At 33.0% G+C, this 23982-nt stretch overlaps 1 protein-coding gene and 1 long non-coding RNA gene across 3 annotated transcripts; both read left to right on the top strand.

Moving 5' to 3' along the window:
* The first annotated feature begins 8681 nt into the window (after positions 1-8681).
* LOC108484237 (uncharacterized) lies at positions 8682-14511 on the top strand. 2 transcript variants are annotated; one of them, XR_001871216.2, is made up of 8 exons: positions 8682-9071; positions 9327-9373; positions 9975-10344; positions 12122-12258; positions 12774-12874; positions 13263-13347; positions 14053-14150; positions 14287-14511. It is a non-coding gene; the product is annotated as an uncharacterized LOC108484237 (long non-coding RNA). The 2 variants fall into 2 exon arrangements; XR_008279865.1 differs by lacking the exon at positions 9327-9373 and having other exon boundaries at positions 8683-9071.
* A 7067-nt stretch (positions 14512-21578) lies between these two features.
* On the top strand, positions 21579-23395 carry LOC108485657 (uncharacterized). The gene has a single exon (XM_017789510.2). It carries the CDS (start codon positions 21646-21648, stop codon positions 23245-23247), a length of 1602 nt encoding a protein of 533 aa, XP_017644999.1. The 5' UTR covers positions 21579-21645; the 3' UTR covers positions 23248-23395.
* The last annotated feature ends 587 nt before the right edge of the window (positions 23396-23982 follow it).

The raw sequence follows: 23982 nt of genomic DNA on the forward strand, positions 1-23982 counted from the left end.
TTTAGTCCAAAATCTCTCACAAATGTAAACGAGATCATCCAAATGTAAAGCTATAAATGTGAACCCTTTTTTGCAAGGGGAGGAATTCTTTCCCGGTCTAAAGTGGATGGGAGTGAAAATCTTTTTTCTTTTATTTTTTATTTCAATAAACTAATTATCATCATTTAAATGTGTATGACTCATCCATAAATTAGGAAAAGCATATTTGTAAATGGTGATTAAAGTTGTATTAGATAATAATATATGGCTAAACTTAAAAAAGAATTGCAACATTTAATTGAAGCTTCAAATTTTACAGGAGCTAGCGTCTAGTATATGAGTATATTTATACTTTTTTTCACATAGGAAAAATATGAAATTCAGACTCATATGATAAGTTAAGATCCTGAAAGAATCACTAATGAAATATTGCACTTAGAAGCTCATTTACTTTGAAATTTAGACAAAAATGAAATTGTGATGCTGGGATCTTGAGTTGAGATGGGCGATATTTTAATAGATAAATTAACGCCTTAGGTGGAGAAAGAAACATCGTATACTCCAGAAGATAGATTATTACAGATCATACTTGGGATTCAGGTATCTACTTCAAAGGAAACTTGTTTAAAATTACCTATAGGTGGAAGGGGTTGAGTCATCGATGTGAGATTGGTCCAAAAAAAGGGGGTTCTAATTATAATCCGAAAACGATTTGTGTATATATTTTACAGAAATGTGAAATTAAAGTAGGCGCGACATAGTGATTAGTAAGAAGTAAAAGTATTTATGGATTAAGTAGACTACATGACCCAATTGACTTTAACTAAGGCTTGAATTTATATTTTTTTAACTTCTGTCCAATTTATTTTACGGTTTAAAAATCATACTAATATTTATATATTTCATAATTAAATTTAAATAAAAATATTTTTATTGTTTTTAATAGTAAAACTTGCTATTTGAGCATATTAACAAACTAAGCTTGAATTTCAAAAATCTTTAATTTTGAAATTAAAATTTGACTCGAGGCAAGAGAGACAATGATGGTATCCAAATACTATGTTCCATGATCTTATCCAAAAAAGTGATTCAAACCCTTCCCTTTGGACCGCAGAGATATTGCCTGTGAATTATCCATCTGATCTTAGTCGATCGCCCGATCATCGTCCTTGCTTGTTGCAACCCCTCCAAGGCTCCCCAAAGTTCTACTTCCTTAGCCATACACGTGCCAATATTCATAGCAAAACCCATTACCCAGTGATCATTACTGTCTCGAAACACCCCTTCCGCTGCAGCTGCACCCGTTGCAAATTTCCTTGCGCCATCCTTGTTAACCTTGATCCACCCATTCTCGGTTTTTCCCAGCAAACAAGTGACTGAATTCTCGATTTAGTAGCAGTACCAATTACCTGGCTAGCTCGCGCCCTATTGGTCTCCATTGTTAACCGATTTGCTTGCCGCAAAATTGGTTCCCATTCCACAAAATCATTCCTTTTCTACCATAATAGCCATAGTAAAAACCCAAATCTAGTGTCCCAATCATTATCGAGCTCTACAAAATGTAATGGATCAAGCACATTTGTGAAGATCCAATCCTCAATATTCATGGTAAGGAACTCATTCAATTTACCAGCTTCCATAAGACCACTTCAAAAGGCTGTCGGATAGCATCCCCGAAGCACATGGTCGATGTCTTCATCATCTTCACCACATAATTGACACAGCCCACTATCCGTCATGAGCCTCCCCATCCGGTTTACATTTGTCAGCAAACTACCCGAAGCCGCGAGCCAAATAAATGTTTTAATTCTTTGAGGGCCCTTGAACCTCCAAAGCTTGCTCCATTTCGGGTCAGTCGGTTCCCCATTCAGATCCAGCAAAGCATCATAAGCTGATCTCGAAGTAAAACCCCTCCCTTTGTTCCAACGCCGACCAAGGAAATCATCAACATCCCAAGCGAGAGGTGGCCTTTGGCTAGCGATTCTAGCCAAAACTGACTTGAGGTAACAGTCGCGCAAACAGTCCCCAATTCCAATATCCACTTGAGTTGACCATCTGTTCAATAGCTACTCTTTGAGCGGGAATCTCGTCTGGCTTCTACCTTTGATTGATTAAGGGGCTAATCTCCATAATCCATGGGTCACGCCAAAAATCTACACTATTGCCATTGCCTATGCTCCAAGTCAGTCCATTCCGAACCACGTCTCAAACATTTGCAATCCCTCTCCAAATTGGAGGCCATGACTTCGTACATAGATTTTGTGCGCATCACTTGAACCCGATCCTGCTGGTCTATTAAATTATGAGAAGGTTTGTATAAAACTCTAATTCCACGTCATTTTTATTTTTTTCTCATAGAAAAATAATAAATTATATTTTTTATTCCACGTCATCCTTATTTCTTTCCTTTAGAAGAATGACAAATTATATTTTTTTTTACTTTCAGCTTTTTTCTCGTGAAAAAATTTAAATTTAACTAAAACTGTTTAAAATCAGGAGGAAAAATCTAATTTGTCATTCTTTTATTGAAAAGGGATAGAAATAATATGAAATCATAATTTCATACAATCCTTTCTCATTAAATTATACCTCAATTTCATAAGAAAAGCACCATTTTGAAACTTCTTTTTAAACCCCATACTCCTACTCAACGGGTAGACATATCCCTTTCCAATTGACAAGACTAATTTTTCTCTTCTATATAAAATTCCGAATCATTTTATTTTCCATTCCCAAACAAATACCTTTTGGAACCACTATCGACTGCATCACATAAATTGGTATAACTGCTAAAACAACTTTGGCCATTGTAATTCTACCCGCAAGAGAGAGGTTTCGTGCCTTCCAACCATATAACTTTTATCGCATATTCTCAATCAGGTATTGGGAAGTTGCATTTGTAACTCTTTTATAGCAAAGGCATCCCAAATACTTCCCTAAATCTTTAACCACCGTATAATCATTCTCTTCATTGATAGTAACATGGGTAGGCATTGCCACATTTTTAGAAAAATAAATTTTTTTTTTTGCACTGATCTTGTGCCCCAAAAAAGGGCAAAATAACTCGCATTTGATCTAAAAAAGCCTCCGCAAAAAGAACAAGATCATTAGCAAAAAATAAATGGGATATCGGTGATCCCTTCTTCACTAATAGCACAAGTTTCCATAGTCCCTGTGAAACTGTTGGAAGTGTAATAAAAATAAATAAAATACTATCTTTTTATTTTACACAAATAAACACAATACAAACTCTCTTTTTTTTTCTCTCTATACTAGCTGCTGCTAGTTTTTCCTCCTATAACTCACAACACTTTTTTTTTTCTCTCAAACTCACTAACATTTTCTAGCACTCACACATGAACTAAACATACATATATATATATATATACATAGTTTACCGCCTTAATGATTGCTTTATCCCTTAGGTATATCATAAATGATAATACTTATCCATTGTACATGCCAATAAGCCAAGTTGCAAACCAATTTCTTAACAACTTGCTATCCACCTTGCAAGCTAATTTCTTTGCCGTGTAAAACTTTTAAAGCTGCTGCCATCATCCTTGTCTTTTCATAAAATTTCTAGCTTGATAAACTTTATCATTTCTGCCGGCCAATTTTGATAGAAATTCTTTGGCTGTAATTTTTGACTTTGAAAAATTGATTTGTTTTCTAATACTCCCCCTCAAACCGAACTTTTCACTCCAAGCTTTTCTTTGAGTTTATGGAATATGTCTGCTTTCAATGGCTTCGTAAAAATGTTCACCAATTGATCTTCTGTTTTGCAGTAAACTAACTCCACATTTTCTTTTTTCACTTGCTCTCGAATAAAATGATACTTTGTATTAATATGCTTGCTTAAACTATGAGACACTGGATTTTTTACAAGAGATATTGTGGACTTGTTGTCAACATAAATTGTAATTAGACCTTCTTGTATAATAGATAATTCACCCATAATATTCTTCAACCAAATTGCTTGACACGTACATGTTGCAACAACCATGTATTCTGCTTCACATGTTGAGAGGGCTACTGTTTGTTACTTTTTCGATGACCATGAAAATGTTGTGGAACCAATATGGAATAAATATCCGGATGTGCTTTTGCGATCATCCAAGTCACCACCATAATTGCTATCTGAATAGCCAACCAATTTTGAACTTTGTGAGTGTGTATAGAATAAACCCTGATCCATCGTACCTTTGATGTATCTCAAAATTCTCTTTGCTGCAATTAGGTGATCTTGTTTTGGCTTCTCCACGTATCTGCTAACTATTCCCACTGCGTACATGATGTCTGGCTGCGTGATAGTCAAGTACCTTAAACTTCCAATGATACTTTTAAATAATGTTGAATTTACTGGCTCTCTGGATGAATAAACACTTAATTTCATGCCTGGTTCTGCTGGCGTGGCTACTGGCTTGCAATCTTTCATATTAAATTTTGCTTAAAATTTGTTCTGCATACTTCTTTTGAGACACAAATGTACCATCTTTCATTTGTTTTACTTCGACTCCAAGAATGTATGACATTTCACCAATATCCATCATTTCAAATTCTTTAGTATATTCGTCATTTCAAATTCTTTAATCATAGCTTTTTTAAAATCAACCTGGATTGTTTCCTGTAAAAATCATATCATCCACATATAAGCACACGATCATGATGTCACCAACTTCATTTTTCTTCGTATATAGAGCATGCTCGTATGGGCTTTTCATGAACCTGTTCTTCTGAAAGTATTCATCTATTCTTGTGTTCCATGCTCTCAGAGCCTGCTTCAGTCTATATAAATCTTTCTTTAAGCGATAAACTTTGTCTTCTTGTCCTTGTTTGCTATATCCAGGTGGTTGTTCAATATAGACTTCTTCTTCCAAGTAGTCATTAAGGAATGCTGACTTCACGTCCATCTGATAAATTTTTCATTTATTTTATGCTGCAATTGCCATTAGAAGCCTTATAGTATCTATTCTGGTGATTGGAGCAAATACTTCATCATAGTCTACGCTATATCTTTGATTGTAGCCGTTTGCAACTAGTCTTGCTTTGTATTTCTCTATTTTTCCTTCTTTATTGGTCTTCATCTTATACACTCATTTGACTCCTATTGGACTATGTCCTTCTGGTAGACTGGTTAGCTCTCATGTGTCATTTCTTCTTATTGCTGTAATTTTTTCATCCATTGCCTTCTTCCATATGACATCTTTAATTGCATCTTCATATATTATTGGATCACATTCTGTCATTAAACAGAATAATGAATAATTGAGTATTGTTTCTATGGGTTTTATAACCTCATAAATATTGTGTAAACTACGCATTCTTGCAGGTGCTTCCTCTAAGTTGTTGGTATTGCTGTTGGTTGGTGATGATGATGTTGTAGGAGTTGTTGTAACAAGACTTGGAGAAAGGCTTTGATCATCGCCTTGTTCTTGATTAATGAACTCATCGTCTTTGTCATCACTGAAAAATAATCCTTTAATTTTCTTCTCTTCTTCGCTCCATCTCTAATAATCAACTTCATCGAATTCAACATCTCTTGAAATAATAACTTTCTTGGTGAGAAGGTTGTATAACCTATATGCCTTACTTCTCTTTTCATAACTAATGAAAATACATTTTACTCATTTATCGTCAAGCTTCTTTCTCGTCTGGTCAGTACATGAGCATATGCAATGTATCCAAAAATCTTGAGATGTCCGACTCCTGGCTTTTGATTGCTCTAAGCTTCGTTTGACGTCTTGTATTTCATACTTCTTGTTGGACATCGGTTCAACAAATAAATAGCATATTGAACAGCTTCAGCCCAGAAAGTTCTTAGTAAATGCTTACCTTTAACCATGCTTCTTGCCATATCAAGAATAATGCGATTCTTTCTTTTAGTGACTCCATTTTGTTATGGCGTGTATGCAGTTGTCAATTGGTGAATAATTCCTTGTTCCTTGCAGAAGCTTTCAAATAGCTTTGAAGTATACTCACCACCTCTATTAGTTTTGAATATCTTAATGAAATGTTCACTCTGTTTTTCTACCATGGCTTTGAATTCGATAAACTTGTCAAATGCTTCTGATTTTGTTTTAAGAAGATACATCCAACTTTTTCTACTCAAATTATCAATAAAAGTAACATAGTACCTGTTTCCACCAAGTGATGGTATATCAAAAGGACCTGCTATGTCGGAGTGCACGATCTCCAATGGTCTTCTGGCTCATCGAGTTTTTCTCGTTTCAAAACTCTGTCTGGGTTGTTTTCTTTTAATGTAGGCTTCACACAGTTGATCAGGAGGATTAATTTCTGGCAACCCATTTACCATAATTTCTTTTGACAATAGCTTCAGACCGGAAAATCTAAGATGCCCAAACCTTAAATGCCACAACCATGATTCATCTTTAATTGCATTCTTCATACATTTCACCTATTCAGATTCAATGTCAATAGTAAATAGATGGTTATGTGTCATATCAACTTGGGCAATTAATTTACCACTCTTATTTTATAGGGCGAGCATGCAATTCTTCATATGTACTTCATATCCTTTTTTTTAGAAGTTGTCCAAAGCTGATGATGTTGCTTGTCAAAGCTGGTACGTAATAAACATCTAGTATAAATTTCTTTTCTCCATTCTTTTGTGTAATAGTAACTTTGCCTCACTACAGCAAAAAAGGTTTTTAGCGGTGTTTTAATGAAAAACACCGCTAAAGAATAAGCATTAGCAGCGTTTTTCAAAAAACGCCACAAAAGAATTTTGCAAAACTCCGCGTTTTGTATTAAGCTTTTAATGGCTTTAGCGGCGCTTTTTAAAAACGCTGCCAAAGATCAAGTATTAGCGGCGTTTTTTAAAAAGCACCGCTATAAGTACACCTTTAGCGACGCTTTTCAAAAAACACCCCAAAATTTTTTTGCAAAACTCCGTCGAGCTTTTAGTGGCTTTAGCGGCACTTTTAAAAAACGCCAATAAAGATCAAGTATTAGCGGCGCTTTTTTAAGAAACGCCGCTATATGTACACCTTTAGCGGCGTTTTTTGAAAAACGCCACAAAAGAATTTTGCAATACACCATCGTTTTGTATTGAACTTTTAGTGGCTTTAGCGGCGCTTTTTGAAAAATGCCACAAAAAATGAAAAAAATTAAAATACTATTATTTAAATTAATTTTAAAGATTTTTGGTATATGACTAATTGTTTTTTAATTTATATGTTAAATACTTTCTTATATAATTGTAAAAGAGGTAGTATTAATATTAAAATATTGAGTTAATTATCATTATAGTTTAGGGTTTATGGTATATGGTTAAGAGTTTAATGTTTATGAGTTACTATTTCAAAGTTTATGGATTATGGGTTTAGGGATTATGGTTTAAGGGTGGTTTGAGGGTTGGGGTTTAAGGTTTAGGTGTTAGGAGTTAGGGGTTAAGGGTTATTGTTAATGGTTTATGGTTTATGTTTTAGGATTTATGATTTAGGGTTTAAGGATTATGAGTTTAGGGCTTAGATTAATTAATGTTTTTAATTTATATGATAAATATTCTCTTATATAATTATAAAAGAGATAGTATTAATTTTAAAATATTGAATTAATTATCATTATAGTTTAGGGTTTATGGTTTAGGGTTTAAAGTGTATGAGTTACTATTTTAAGGTTTATGGATTATGTGTTTAGGAATTATGGTTTATGGTTTAAGGGTTGGGGGTTTAAGGCTTAGGGATTAGGGGTTAAGTGTTAGGTTTTTAAGGTTTAGAGATTATGTTTATGATTTAGGGTTTAAGGGGTAGGGGTTAGAGGTTTAAGCCTTAGATTAATTAATGTTTTATAATTTATATATTAAATAATTTATTATATAATTGTAAAAGAGATAATATTAATTTTAATATATTAAAATTATGATTATAGTTTAAATTATGTAAGAGATAATTTCTCCCTTTTCCATAATCCGAATCCTTAAAATAATCACCCATTTTTCCCCAATTCGAAATCCAAAATCCCCAGTAAATGTTACTTTTTCTAACAATGGTTTAGTGCGCAATTGTATACATGAACTTTAATTTGATCCAATTCTTGTAAATTATTAACACAATTATTGATATAACATCATTTTATATTTATATATTGCGATATAAATATTTATATTTATCCAATATAAAAATATATTGATGTATTTATTTTTAAAATGTGTATGATTAAATCAAAATTAAAGTTTCAACTATACATTTAAACCACAATTAGAATTTCACGCCTACAATTACACATTAAACCGAAATTCATATATAATTCTGAGATGTATCTCTTTCAAAATTTAGGTGTGTACATATAATTAAATGCCATTTATATAAAAATCTAAACAACTAATGCGGACCATATTTAAAAGAATAATGCTTGTATTGCAAGTTGTCATTTTGTATTTTTAATTCATCGATTCCATTTTATTTCATTAAAGTTTCCTTTTGTATTTTATATGTTAATTTAAAAATTATAAAATTTTCAAAAAAATTTTAAAATTTAAAATAAAAATTTTAAAAATAAAAATTTTAAAATTTAAAATTTAATATTTAATATTTTAGTTCATATTTCAATTAAAAAGTTTAATATTCAAAATTAAAAAAATTCTAAAAATTGATAATCTCACCCCCAAAAATTTTGAAAGAAAAAATAAAAAAATAGGTTAAAATGAAAAAATTTAAAATTAAGTAACAGTGACGTTTTTAGGTAAAACTCCACAAAATAATTTGAGCTATAATGGCGTTTTTAACGGATACGCCGCAAAAAAGGGCGCGCCCTAAATCCCCCAAATTTCCCATTTCCAGCAACACCAAGTCAATACATGTACTGTATTTGTTCGGCTGAGAAAAAAAAAGGAAAGAAGGAGGTCGGGAACCGGCGAAGTTCGTCGAATTTCACCCATTCGTCATCGGAGCTTCCAAAAAAATAACTCTTTATTTGAGGTTCGATCGCGGATATAGAAAAGAATCGGGAAAATGAAGGGATCTGGACCTCCTGTTGCGACCGTGCTCGTTGCGTCTACGGTGGCTCTCACTTCGTCTTCATCCGCCGAAGTCCAACATGTTTCTTTTTCTCCAACCTCCTCTAACCAGGTTTATTCCCCCCCTTTTAATTAGAGCATTTTTTTCATTCAGAAGTTAAAAATTTGGCCTAAATGTTTCTTTTTTCTTTAATTTTGTAGATATTTTATTTGGAAATTTTGGCTGTTTAAATCTATTAATTCGAGTGCCTTGCTTCTGGATCTAGATTTGCTCATTTAATTTCACTTTAGGAGCACGATTCATTTGCTTTAATTTTAAATTAAATATTTAGTTCTTGATCTTAACATGGAATAATTGATTATGTAGGAGTCACAGAACAGTGCGTCGAGGAATCGTACGGCGTTATTAAGGAGGTTAAAATTGTATTATTATTAAAATTGTTTAGATTTTAATCGTAATCCTTGCTGTGATTGAAAGATACTGTATGTTGAACATTCTTCTTCCATTTCCATCTATATTTTCTCTCAGAAAATTCCAACACCTAGACCATTAAGGGAATTTCCTCTATTTTCAACTAAATCTGACCTTATATGGCTCTTCCATTCAACTTGGATGACTCAACCTAAGTTCACTGTTGTTTTTCTTGCTCTTTTGCTAAGTTTGAGCAATGGTAAACATAATAAAGTAAAGCTACAATATTGAACTGTCCTTGCCGTAGAAGCCATTCTGATTGATAATAAATGAAACAATGAAAGAGAGGAATGCATGTTTGTTTTTTATGTTTTTCTTGTTTGTTTTCAGTGTGGGTTTGGCTGAGGGGCATGGTAGGTTCTTCCATGAATATTAGTCCTATGTAATTTGGAACAGTAATGCAACTTTTCATGGTGTTGATGTACCCCGTAAGAGAAAAAAAAAATGAGGTGGATGAAGGGAAAATAATAATAATGTCTGAAATCATTGACTATATGTTACTCTTAAGATGAATCTCTTAAATCTTGAACTCTCTGTGTCCAGGTTGACATGGTTATAGTACCAGCCACAACTGGACAGATGGGTGTTCTTCCAGGACATGTAGCAACAATTGCAGAATTTAAGCCTGGTGTGCTGTCAGTGCATGAAGGAAGTGAAACTACAAAGTACTTTGTCAGCAGCGGTTTTTGTTTTTATCCATGCCAACTCATTTGCAGATATAATTACTGTCAAGGCAGTGCCACTCGATCGGATCGACGCAAATCTTGTCCAAAAAAGGCTTGTAGATTTCACCTAGAAGCTGAGCTAGCCACAACTGAATTGGAGAAAGCTGAAGCACAGATTGGGATTGATGTTCATAGCGCACTAAACTCAACTCTCACAGGCTAACCGTTGTTTGCCATTATGTCCATTGGTTAGTCCATTTGTCCCCTTCTCTTTTAGGTTTATCTCATGGATGCTGATGTTATTCTGAATACAGTGGTTCTATTTGTTCTGAATAATTAAAGAGATACTGCTTGATTAATAAAGAGGAAACCGGAGATTTTGATTTGATATATAATCAAATACACTAGTATTAGTGGTAGTAGCATAAAAGCAGCAACGGCCAGGGATTAAAGCTAAGGGAATTAATATAACAGAGAAAATCACTTCATAAGATCTTGGTTTAGTTTTTAGGGCTTTTCTGCGATTTTTTTTTCTTGCAAGGCTGGTATGTCTTTTTCTTACTCTTCCTTTGCTCTTGTGCTTAAGGATCTGCTTTTTTCCCCTTTCTTTTTGCTTATTATGTTTAACTTAAATTGGAAAGTTCTAGCCTTTAGGGTTTAGTATTGAAAAAAAAATAATTCTGTGATCAAGCTCAAAAGAAACTAGAAAGTAAAATGGAAAACTTTATAAGAGAATGGACTAAGAAAAAAGTTTATTTTGATGAAGGGTCTGCTTGTTTATGATATAAGGAATTTGATAGCATTAAAAATAAACATTTAGTCTAAGTTGATCTCATTGTAGATTATCAACTTTGCCATGTTACCCTACTCCCACCCCCCCTTTTTTTTGTAGATATTTAAATTGTTTCATTTTGATTATATGGAAGGTCAAGGATTTAGTATAGCTATATGTTGCATGAGTATATTTCTTTCATTTATATTGATATATATATATATATGCATCCTGAATAGCACTTACATTTTAGATTAGATAAGCATCATGGATGTACAAATTTATGTGTGATTTATTTCTCATGTTCTGCCTGTTTTATCATAAATTATTGATTTACCTGTTTAATATGGATCAGTTTTATGAAGTTGAGACTAGATTGTCTGTGAAGAGGTGTAGAGCAAAAAACTTATATTGATGAGAGTTAAAAAATGATAATCATGGAGGACATGGTTACCATCATGATTTGGACAGTTGTTTAAGTTTGCTTTAGAAATGTTAGCCAGGCATTCTTTTAAATGAAAAAAGCTCTCTCTTTGATACTGTTGTTGCATAGGAGTCTTTTATTAATCTAATTCCATTGTTGAATTTTCATGTAAAGTTCTTGAATGTTTCTGTTCGAGCCTATGCTAGAAGACTGCTAGCACATTTGATTGATGAATCCTGCTACAACATGTGCTTAGCTGTCAACTTGTATTTCAGTGTTTAAGGGCGTTCCTCATTTCATGTTTCAGAAGCTTGACATTCCTCGAGCTAAAGAGCCCTTTTCCACTTAATTATTGAATTAATTTTATATCTTTTAGAAGGAAACAGGTCATGCGTGTGAGTTTCTAGAATGTTGGCATGTGGAAATTCATTTGTAGTTATGGATAACACTATAGTTTCCTGGTGACAGACTTGGACCATTAGCTCATTACGTACGTGGTGTATGTTTAATCCTTTTAGCTTGCTATCAAGTGATGTAATAGCTGAACCTGAACAACTGGTGTCTGTTGGCCACTTTTTGGCATTTTTAACTGATAGTCCTTAATGAAGGAATTCATACGGTCTTACTCTTCAAGCGTTCATTGGAAACCTTTTAATAAAAGCTATTATACATATGAAGGATTATACTATAGAATGTCAAACACATATCACATATACCAAACACAAGTACTTTATATACATGACAAAGAAAGTTTATGCATTTTTCAGTTTGAGTTTCATTTTTTTATCAATGAATTTGAATGTGGCAATTAAATTTGTGTGTTTTATAGGCTCATGTTTTGAAGGAGAATGGGAACTTGTTGGAATTGGTTGATACAAGGATTGGCTCAGATTGCAACATAGATGAAGTGATGGATATGATCAGCATTGCACTATTGTGAACTATGATTCTATCAGATAAAACAAGGTAAATTATTTAATAAATATAATTTTTCATGATGAGGTGATGTGGGCACCCTCATGAATCAAGGTGAGATAGTTAATGAAGCCAGCCCCGTATTTTATGATCATTTATTTTCTTTTCTATATTTGTTTAATTAGTTCTAATTTGATAATGTAAGGTTGTAAAAAATTTTCCAGCACTTACACTCTGATTTGTGTGTGTGCGCATATCTATGATAAATGATACATGATGTGGCTGTTTTTCTACTTGCACTCCATAAAAGATTTATGGCACAAGCTGTTAAAGGTGATGAATGTCATTTTAGTTCCATGGCCAGTGATATTTCTTTATAACTACTGGGGGATTACTTTACGACTTAATTTTAAACTACTGCTTCTAGTTGTACTTTTACATGTGCATTATGCATAAAAAAGCATGAATTTTGAAGTAGTATTCAGTGGATTTGGGATCTAATACAAAATTTTGGGTTTTTTTTTTCTTTCAAAATGTTCTTATTTTTTATTGGGGGTGATGTATAGGTACTGAAGCAGCACCAAGAAAGAACATATATGTTCTTTTACAGGGAAACTAGACCTGGGAACATGCAAAACTTAATGCAGACTTTACAAAGAAACCTGAGGTACCCCCAATGGCTTCAAATTTCAGATACATTCAAGGCAAGCATCTTTCTCTTTTAATAAATAATTAATTATATTTCTAGGCATTACGAAGGAGAAGATATCTAGAATTTGAGTCTTAGAGAGCTTCAAAATTTGGAGCAACAACTTGATTCTGTCTTTAAACGCATAAGATCCAAAAAGGTTTAAATCACTCCAACAATATATATACTAAAACATTATTTTCCTTAGTGTAAAAGATTTTCATGATTTATATTTTAAATCACTCCTTGATCACCATGTTTGCCAAAGGTAAAGTCATTGATTATATACATAAATTCCTCAAAAGATAAAAGAATACCAAAAATCTCAATATTTAGCTTGCTTTTTTCTTTTTCATGTCATGAACAGACAAGAAATGTGATGAAGATGATTATATTCTCACCTACCAGGACAAAGAAGGAGAATGGCTGACTGCAGGCGATATTCCATGGCAGTAAGAATACTTTTCCTTCCTTTTCTTGGTTAATGAATCCTAAAATTATATATTAGTAGTAAATGTTGCAAATTGAAGTGTTTAAGTACTGCAAATTGAAGTGTTTAGTTGCTGGAAATTGAGATGTTTTATCGTTGTAATTGAGGTGTATAAATGTTGTTAATTGAAATGTCAAAGTGCTGCAAATTGAAGTGTTTTAATGCTGTAAATTGAAGTGTTAAAGTGCTACAAATTGAAGTGTTTGAATGCTGTAAATTTAAGTGTTTAGATGTTGTTAATTGAAATGTTAAAGTGCTGCAAATTGAAGTGTTTTAATGCTGTAAATTGAAGTGTTAAAGTGCTGCAAATTGAAGTGTTTGAATGCTGTAAATTGAAGTGTTGAAATGCTGTAAATTGAAGTGTTAAAGTGCTACAAATTGAAGTGTTTGAATGCTGTAAATTGAAGTGTTTAAATGCTGTAAATTGAAGGGCTTAAATGTTGCAAATTGAAGTGTTTAAGTACTGCAAATTGAAGTGTTTAGTTGCTGGACATTGAGATGTTTTATCGCTGTAATTGAGGTGTATAAATGTTGGTAATTGAGATGTTAAAGTGCTGCAAATTGAAGTGTTTAAATGTTGTAAATTGAAGTGCTTAAATGTTGCAAATTGAAGTGTTTAAGTACTTATTTTGGGTTTTTTAACTTGTGTGATTATTTGTGTTTCTAGCTGTTGGTTTTAATTAGATGAGGCTAACATCTCCATCACCGGTGTATAGAGGTATCTTCGTCACGTTCCTCGTAGGTTCAAGACAGGTTTCAGAGAAGGTAGGAAAATGCTAATGTCCTTAGGCTTATTGCTTTCTGATTTTAGTTCCATTGTGTATTTCTGTTCTTGTAAGAAATTTTGGATTTTATTTTTTCTTTCAAAATGTTCTTATTTTTGATTGGGGGTGATGTATAGGTACTAAAGCAGCACCAAGAAAGAAGGTTGCAGTAGCTTCTGCTTAAAAGGCAAATTGTAATGGTATGAGGTTTTGTTTTGGATAAAGTCATGTTTATGAGGAAACATTTAGTGATGAAGAGTGAAATTATGTTCCATTGGATGCTTTAGTTGTTATTTAATTTCTATTTGAAGGTGGCTGTCTTATATTTTGAACATTTATTGGAGCTAATGTTTGACCCTTAATTTCTTCATTGTCTTTTTTATTTTTTAACTTGATCAATGTTCTTGTTTCGTTAATTTAAATTCATTAATTTTATATTTAGTTTTGAAGTTTAAATTTTAATAGAAAATTTAATTTAATTAATATTTTTATTTATCCTTAAAAGTATATAATTTAAAGTTCAAAATTTAAAATTAAACATAATATAATATTTATCATAGAAATAAATATTATTTTTAAAATTTTTTTAAAGGTAATGTTTTTAGCGGCGTTTGTGAGAAAAGTGCTGCTAAAGGTCCATTTTATAGCGGCGTTTGTAGGAAAAGTGATGCTAAAGGTAATGACTTTTAGTGATGTTTCCCCAACTTTTAGCGGCATTTCTTATAGCGGCGTTTTTACGGCGCTTGTAAAAACATCGCAAATAGTTTTAGTGGCGCTTAAAAACGCTGTTAAAGGCTAAAAAAAGCGCCGCTAAAAGTCTGTTTTCTTGTAGTGCCTTTACCTTTGACCATGGCATGTGATTCATCTCCAAACGTTATTTGTCCATGAATATTCTCATCCAACTCTAAAAATAAGTCCTTTCGGCCACACGTGTGATTGCTGGAGCAATTATCAAGATATCAAATATTTTTTCTTAATTTTTCACTTTCTTTATAAGTGAGGAATACACTAGATTCCACGTTTTCTTTTTCTTTAGCTACTGCTACATGATTTCTCTCCTCCATCTTGGGATTTAATTTATACTCGTAACTATAATGGTCATATTTATTTCAATTATAACATTATACCTGAGATTTATTTCCTTATTGAAATTTACCTCTGCCTCGACCTAGGCCTCGAGCTCCTTGTCCACGACTTGATGTTTGATATTCTTCACTTGTTTGGACTTTACCATATGATTGATCGTCTCGTCCATGTGTTCCTCGCCCACCTCTATTTCTGCCTCTATATCCTCCACGGTATCCTCCACGATTACTTGTACTTTGTCCAAAGTTATCCCCAGCTTTACTTTCGTTGAAGGACAACTTGTTTTGCAAGACTTGGTCCGAATTTTCAGTATCATCATTTTGCTTCATTTTATGCTTATGGGCTTGGAAGGAACCCACAAGTTCGTCAATTGATATTTGTGATAAATCTTTTGACCCTTCAATGGCAACCACATATAATCAAATTTGCGTGTCAATGACCGCAAAATTTTTTCCATTACTCTGACATCATCAAGTGTTTCTCCATTCTTTTTCATTTCATTTACCATTGCTTTCATTCGAATGACATATTCATCAACATTTTCTGAAGGTTTAATTTTCAACGTCTCAAATTCAGCTCTAAGGGTTTGTAAACCTACCTTTTTGGCTTTTTCCGCTCCTTGAAGGGATTTTTACAAAATTCCCCATTCTTCTTTTGATGTCTTCGCATCTGAAATTTTTTCAAAGGTCGATTCATCAACACCTTGAAAAATAAAGAACAGCGCCCTCTTATCTTTTTTACGAGCTTATTTCAATATTCTTTTTTCTTTGTTTGTCAAAGTCCCTTCGGTAGTTATATTTTCAGGATCGACATATCATTATTTGACAACATCCCAAAAATCTTGAGAACCGAGCAAAGCTCTCATCTGGATGCTCTAGTTGCCATAATTTGTCTTTATTAATTTCAGAATCTGCGGTTGAATCATGTTTTCCATTGTGACGTCAACACGAACCTAGTTCTGATACCACTTGCTAGAAGCGTAATAAAAATAAATCAAATACTATTTTTTTTATTATATACAAATAAATACAATACAAACTCTCTTTTTCTTTTTCTCTCTATACTAACTGCTGCTAGTTTTTCCTTCTATAACTCACAACACTCTTTTTTTTTTTTCTCTCAAACTCACTAACATTTTCCAGCACTCACACATGAACTAAACATACATATATATATACATAGTTTATCGCCTTAATGATTGTTTTATCGCTTAAGTATATCATAAATGATACTGCTTATCCATTGTACAGGCTAATAAGCCAAGTTGCAAACCAATTTCTTGACAGCTTGCTATCCACCTTACAAGCTAATTTCTTTTAAAGCTGCTGCCATCATCCTTGACTTTTCATGAAATTTCCAGCTTGATAAACTTTATCATTTCTATAGGCCAATTTTGATAGAAATTCTTTGGCTGCAATTTTTGACTTTGAAAATCGGTTTATTTTCTAACAGAAACTGCTTGGGATATCAAATTAGTTAACCTTTCCATACATAAAACAAAAATATAAAGGATAAAGGGTCACCCTGTCAGAAGAAATTTCTCAATCAAACTACCATTCCATAATATTTACATAGCATTTGAGGTAACACAGTGCATTATGATATTGCTTAAATGAAAAGGAACTCCATTATTGAATAAAACCAAGTCTAATCTATCATACACTTTTTCCATATCAACTTTAATAGCCATCCGCCCTTTATTTCCTATTCTTTTTCTCATTAAATGAATTACCTCTTGACCAATGATGATGTTGTTAGTTTTGCATCTTCCTGAAACAAAACTTCACTAGTTGGAAGAGATCCATAAAGGTAAGAGTGGTTTAATTTGATTCACAATACTTTCGTCACAACTTTATACAATGATTTAAGTTGGTATACAATTATTTTTGTCACAACTTTATATATAATCGTACATAAATTGATTGGTCAAAATTGTTGAAACATCGTTGATCCCTCAACCTTAGGAATCAACATAAGAGGCTTATTTAACCATGACTTCAATTTCTCTCCTTGCGTAATACCACAAACAAAGACACACACATTACATGGTTTGGGGACACAACTAGGTGGTTCAACTCCACACAGCCTCAACCTGTCCCTATTTTGTATTTTTGTCAAAATTTTTTGAAATGTTTCAAATTAATCATTGTTGTGTTCTGAAATTGTTTTAGAGCTTCCTTAAGCCCGATTTAACCCCAATAATGTATGAATGACATGTTTTTAATTATATGACTGATGTATGATTATTGTTTAGAGAAAATATGAATTGATATAGCACAATTTTCTTTTGTTATGCATTTTAGCATCTTGTAACCCTAATCCGGTGACAGAGAATGGTGAAGAGTGTTACAATAATAGTAAGACTCATACTCCGATCAGTCAACTCATGCACTCGTTCAGAGAAATTGATCTCAGGATATTAGCCCTTCATTAAAACCTAAACATCATCTTCAATAAGAGAGATCTCACCATTCTCTTCACCATTTTCCTCCGCATCAGATTCCTTTGAGTTGCTCATGAACTTCTCTTTGAAAGTAGCTTTCAAATCTCTTGTTCCATCTTATTTACCTCCACTATATCCTCTCTATTTTTTACCCTGTTAGTGGCTTTTTCAAGGTCCACCGACAGCGGCAACCCCAATCGTTCAAAGCTCCTGAGAGAATCCACATTAACCTCCATTTTTTTTTTCAATTTCAATTACTCAAAGAGATCTCTTTGGTTCATATCTCATTATTTTTTAGAAAATATATATTTGAATTTACCTCTTAATTTTTAATATGGGAACTTCTAAGTATTTCTGATACCAATGCAACAAAATAATCTTATTGAATTTGTGATGTATATACAAATGTAAAGTAAAATTTGTTGTCTCTTATAAAAAAATTATAGAAAATAATGGTTCATCAAAATTATTAGTAGGAATCATGTCTAAATTTTAAAATACTTATCAACAAGTGTTGGGCATAATAGTAAGATATATTATACTCTTAAGAAAAGAATATAAATTCAAACTTTAAAATGACATTAAAAAAAAACAGCCACAAAATCTAAATATATACAACAAGACCAACATAAAATATACCAAACAACCTTTTTCAAAAGTTCCTAGCTATCCCCATTCTCCATCTATATCTTAGTTCTTATTTAATCTATATTTATTTAAAATTAAAATGAAAAAAATTAATTGTACTAAATGCTCCTACGATATGATATAAACTTTAAATTAGTTTTAAAGTTGGAAATATTCTAATTAAATCCTTAAAGTATCATCAATATTGTATCAATCAGTTCGTCAATTTAACCATCAACTTAGGTGTTAAATGTTAATTCAAATTTGATATGAAGCACATTTAGAATACACGGATCAAATTTTAAATTTATGTATATCTATCGCATGAACAACCTGTAATATGTTAAAAGAAAGAAATAATCCTCCTAAATTTAATAACACTGTTTTTTTTTCTTAATAAGTAACCTATTTAAAATTGATCTGCTTGTTTTAAATATGCTTCAAATCATATCCGATTTGATACTTATCAACTAAATTACATTTGGCCGATAAAAAGACCTAATTAACACGATGTTAATACTTAAAAATTTTAATTAGAATGTTTTAAATATTAGGGATAATTTAAGTTTACAAAGAGATTGAAGTAGGAGGAGAGATTGTATAAAACTGTTATTCTACATCATCCTTATCCCTTTGCAATAGGAGAATGAGAAATCAGATTTTTTGTCTTAATTTTTAACATTTTCCTCCTAAAATAATTCAAATCTAATTAAAAATACTGAAAATCAAGAGAAAAAATATGATTTATCATTCTCATATTAAAAAGAAATAAAGATGACGTAGAATTATAATTTTATACAATTTTTTTTTGTTGAACCTTGAAGCAGTAGCCTTTGGTATACGTCCCATGAACGCCCTAAGCCCTGATGTCAAGTCAAGGGTCTTTTTTGAAGAAAAGAAAATAGGGACCCGATTGAGACTTTAGTTACCAAAACTATATTCCTTTCTTTCTTCAAGAAAACCATTATTTCTATTACTTTTTAAAGCTACGTTCTTATATTATTTCTTCATCTTCTTTATATTATTATTTTGGTTTCCTTTGGATTTAAAACCAAACAAAAGGAGACCTTGTTCATACCACTGAATTTAAAAGGTTTTATGATCAAATTCTATTACATTTTTTTCATCAAAGATTTGGTTTTCTGATTGCACATTCAAGGTAAATGCGCTGGACATAATGTGAACAACATACTCAACTTTTAGTTAGTTTAGTTTAGAATTTGTTTTTTTAATGGATAAATATCAAATTTATACATGAATTTTGGTCTAATGTGCAATTTGATACTTGAACTTTGGTTTGGTGCAATTATACATATGAAACTTGAATTGTTGTTTATATGTATACATGAAATTTTTATTTTGATTCAACTGCGCATGTTTAAAGAAATGAATGCATACTTTTATTTTCATATTGGATTAATATGATTGTTTGTGTATGCAATATATCAACGTAAAATAGTATTAATTTGATAATGTTGTCAGTGATTTATGAAATCAAAATTTCATATATAAAATCGCACAAATCAAAGTTTATATATGATATTACATATTGAATCAAAGTTAATATATAATTTTGATCTTTTATCTCTTTTTGTTTAATTAATTTTTTATTTGGACTGGACAATCTAAATTGAGCTGATTGAGGTTTTTTTTAGGGCATGAAATTTAATTAGGGTAGACAAAGCCTCTCCCTATTCTCAAAAAATTTATAATTCAATTTAAAGATAATAAAAATTCTAATTTATGACCTATCTCGTTTCTAACACTATCTATGATAAAATGGATACTACAACTCAAGAGTTGAGACAAACTATGTGTCCCTAAAACCAGAAGTGGTCTATGTTTTAAAAGAAAGAGTGGGGCAAACCAACCTCTACTAGGCAAGCGAGAATGGAAGCTTTATCCAACCCAACAAATTTGCTTATTGGAGAAATGTTGGGAAAGAAATATTGCTTTAAGGAAAAACATCCTTTATGGTAAAGCCTAGAGGGATCCCCTACATAAATTTACTCATTGAAAAAATGGTGACAGCTTGTGGGGGTCATCTAGGTTAAAGGACCACTCAGACATTGCTCTCACTAGAGAAGAAGACTATGGGGATACAAAACAAACTAAATGCATGGCCAGGGTGGCCTACATGGCCTTATTACGTGTTTGTATGTTTTGGTTATGTTTTCATTTCGTTGCTAGGGTTTCAATCACTTGTTGTTAACCTATGATTCTCAAAGATATTCATAAGCATTGATAGGATAAGAAAGAACAGACATTAAACGACCCCGGATTTTTTTTTTTCTTTTTTGTGTGATTCAAATTCAGACATGTAAACTTGTCCAGTTCCGCCTTTGAACATGACACGTCTAGGTCGATACATCCATAAAACGTTAAACGACGGCGTCGGGATCTGCAACGTATTGTCCTTTGCAAAATCACCATTGCTTTCCTTATCAGGCCGTCAAAAGCCAGAAATTGAAATAAATGAAAGGGAGTGAATGAAAAATCAGCGCTATAGTATACTAGTATTAAATAAGACATAACGACCAAACAACTTAGCACCACCAGTTTAATTCCAGGCAGTTCTTTCATTGGTGATTTTCATGGCTTACATTTACTTGCAAGTTGGCGAATCTACCATCACTCATTCTTTCCTTAAAATTTTAAGGGATAATTGCATCATACATCTCAGAGTATTAATACTTATTGCAATAAGGTCTTCTTGTCAGCCTAGATTTTACTCTAAGGTGGAGGCAAGGGCCTTAGGCTGAATGGTACATTTGCAACCTTAGTTCTTCAAATTGTTAATCTCTTTTAGCTTCTTTATTAAATAAAAATAATTTGCATTTTTTACTCTTATCAAAAGTTTAAAATTCAATTTAAGTCATTACAAGTTACTTTAGCTATGCCCCCAAAATTTTTTTATTTTATCTCGGTTCTCATCACATAATTCTTGGTTTCTCCACACATGAAGTATATTTAAAATATATGAATTAAACTTTAAATATGATACTTACCACATGATCTACCATGTTAAAGAAAAATAACTCTTCCAAATTTTAAATACTTTTTTTTTTTTCTAAACGTTATATCCAAACTATTTATGCAACAAGTCTATATGTATTTAGAATTTAACATCTAATATGACAATAGACTTATGGAAGAATTTGATTGATATGATACTAATATAAACATTTAAAATTTAGAAAGCAATTTAAAATCTACACCATAAGGGACTTCAAGTGCAATTTACCCGATTCCTAACAACATCATGAATCTCTCTCTATAAAACGAAACAATAGGTCCCCGATCTTTTGATATCCCAGAGGCTGAAACCCACCAAGCAAACATGATGGACATTTGGTCTTGGATATGTGAGCCTCCTAACAATGACGATTGGGGTGAATCAGACCCACATCCACCGCTCGCCTTTACAATGGCGAGTTCTGAGGAAGGCGACTCAAGCTCAACTCGTTCGATCCAACTCAAAGCCGAGCGTACCATGGGGTCCGATTCAGAGGTCTGTATAACCTTCACAATAAGCTTCCAAGGGTTCCAATCTTCACCTCTTTGGGTCTCTGACCCCTGTTCTCTATCTTCAGAGCAACCTTTCCTCCCTTTAGTACTTCAGCTTCTCCAAGAAACCATCAGCCGTTCACCAGCAATGCCCAACACCATTTGCCCGAGGTCTCAGCTTCAAAAACTCAAACCCGAACCCATTTCTTGGATCATTGAGTCTCACTCACCCGAATCATTCTCGAGTTTCTTTAACCTTGTCCTTCTCACACGCTTGTTTTGGCTATGTTCTTGGGATGCTCCTAGTGAAATCGGGTCTTTCTATTTCCAATACTTACTAGGTCCAAACATCGAAGCCTTAACGTTTAAACAAGTCCCCGTGCTGAGGACCTTTCTGGTCTCCATTGGTGTCGACACCGAGCTGTGTTTCATGCGAACCTTGGGGTACATGTTGACCAAATGGATCATTTTAAGTGAACTCAGCGTTGGATTAAAAACGCTAATAACTCCTTTAAAAGGGCAGCAGCAGCACTTGGGATTTTCATATGCAACCGAGGCTCATGGATTTTGGACCTTGAAAGGGTATGCACCAGTTAATGCAATGAAGCTATTACATTCAAGTGATCAGAAAAGCCAATTTCCGGCCACCGGAGCAAAGGGTTCACTGTTAAGGTACGCACTCGCACACCAGCAGCTCGAGGCCGTCATTCAATTGGAATACACCATTGAATTCCATGATGGGTACATCCAAGTGAACGCACGTGTCGATAACTTACGCTTCCACGTGGCCAGACTAGGGTTCAGCAAAAAAAACGACGAAATGGATGATTTCTTGAACGAGAAACACTTCCCGTCAAGGATCCGAGTTTGGGTCGGACCGGAAGTCGGGTCAACGTACGTGTCCGGGTTAACCTTGGGTCGGTCCACGAACAATGGTGAAAACGAAGTCGAAACACAAAGGATCCTTAAAGGGAGATTCGGGAAATATTCAAAGGATTCCTCCCATGTTAAAGCAAGAGCAAGGGTTTCCATGAAGAACAAGATGAAAAACTGGAGGTGGGATCAAGACGCGGAAGGGAACGCCGCGGTGTTCGACGCGGTGCTATGCGACAACGTGACGGGCCACGAAATCGCAACGTGGAAATCGTTCGATCAAAATAGCAACGGCAGCAGCCATGGTTTCCAGCATAGGTACTATGGAGCTAACAGGCCATTTACCAAAGCTGGTGGATTGGTATTTGCAGGAGATGATTATGGAGAAGGTGTAGGATGGAGATTGAACAGGGACATGGAAGGGAGTGTTCTGAAATGGAGAATTGGAGGTGAAGTTTGGTTGAGTTATTGGCCTAATAATGTGAGGAGTTCTTATGTGGAAACAAGGTGTGTTGAATGGTGTGATGAAGTTGATTTGCCATTAATCCCGCCCGGAAAATAAAATAGAGATCTTAAAAGCTTGTAAAAATTATAGTGAACGTTTCGGTTAATTTATCGCATTTTACTTGTGATTAGTGTAAAAATAATAATAACAGTAAAATTAAATATTATAATAATATTGTAGTACAAAACAAAAAACAAATTAAATACACTACACTGTACCCAACCGTCCATCTACACTCCACCTTCTTATATGTAACTTTCTTTCTTTGTGTATAAATTGAAGTAATAAACAACTAATTTATAGTAGAGGTCTTCCTTGGCTAGCACAATTGCATCGTATCACACGGATTACTAAAATCTAACCTTTAAAGCTTTGATTTTTAAGATTTAAATTTTGATTTTAAATACATTTTTTTATATTATCATTTATTATTATTATAAATGTAACGAATGTTATCATAATAAATTATGATATATTATTAATTACAACCAAAGAATCAAATAGCAAATGAGTTGTATTTTTATGACTTCTCTCAATAGATTATTAATATGCAAGTCCATCCATGGCTACACTTTCTATATTGGAATCCATGTCCTCATATACAAAGAAATAATGTTTAGCACACTTCGGCTGGGAGATTCCTACAATGGTTAACATATGCTAATAGATTTGGGCCCAAGTAATTTAAGCCTTGGGTTGTTCACAAGATTTTCTTTAATTTTTCAATAATTTCGTACTTCTTTATGTTAGTTTTGTAATTTTGTTTAAGAGTCAAATTATGCATCTAAGCTC

Source organism: Gossypium arboreum, chromosome 3 (assembly GCF_025698485.1).
Source record: "Gossypium arboreum isolate Shixiya-1 chromosome 3, ASM2569848v2, whole genome shotgun sequence".
NCBI lineage: Eukaryota > Viridiplantae > Streptophyta > Magnoliopsida > Malvales > Malvaceae > Gossypium > Gossypium arboreum.

What these genes read in the sequence shown, in the direction of transcription:
- LOC108485657 (XM_017789510.2), top strand. Translation starts at nt 21,646, where the DNA reads ATGATGGACATTTGGTCTTGGATATGTGAGCCTCCTAACAATGACGAT.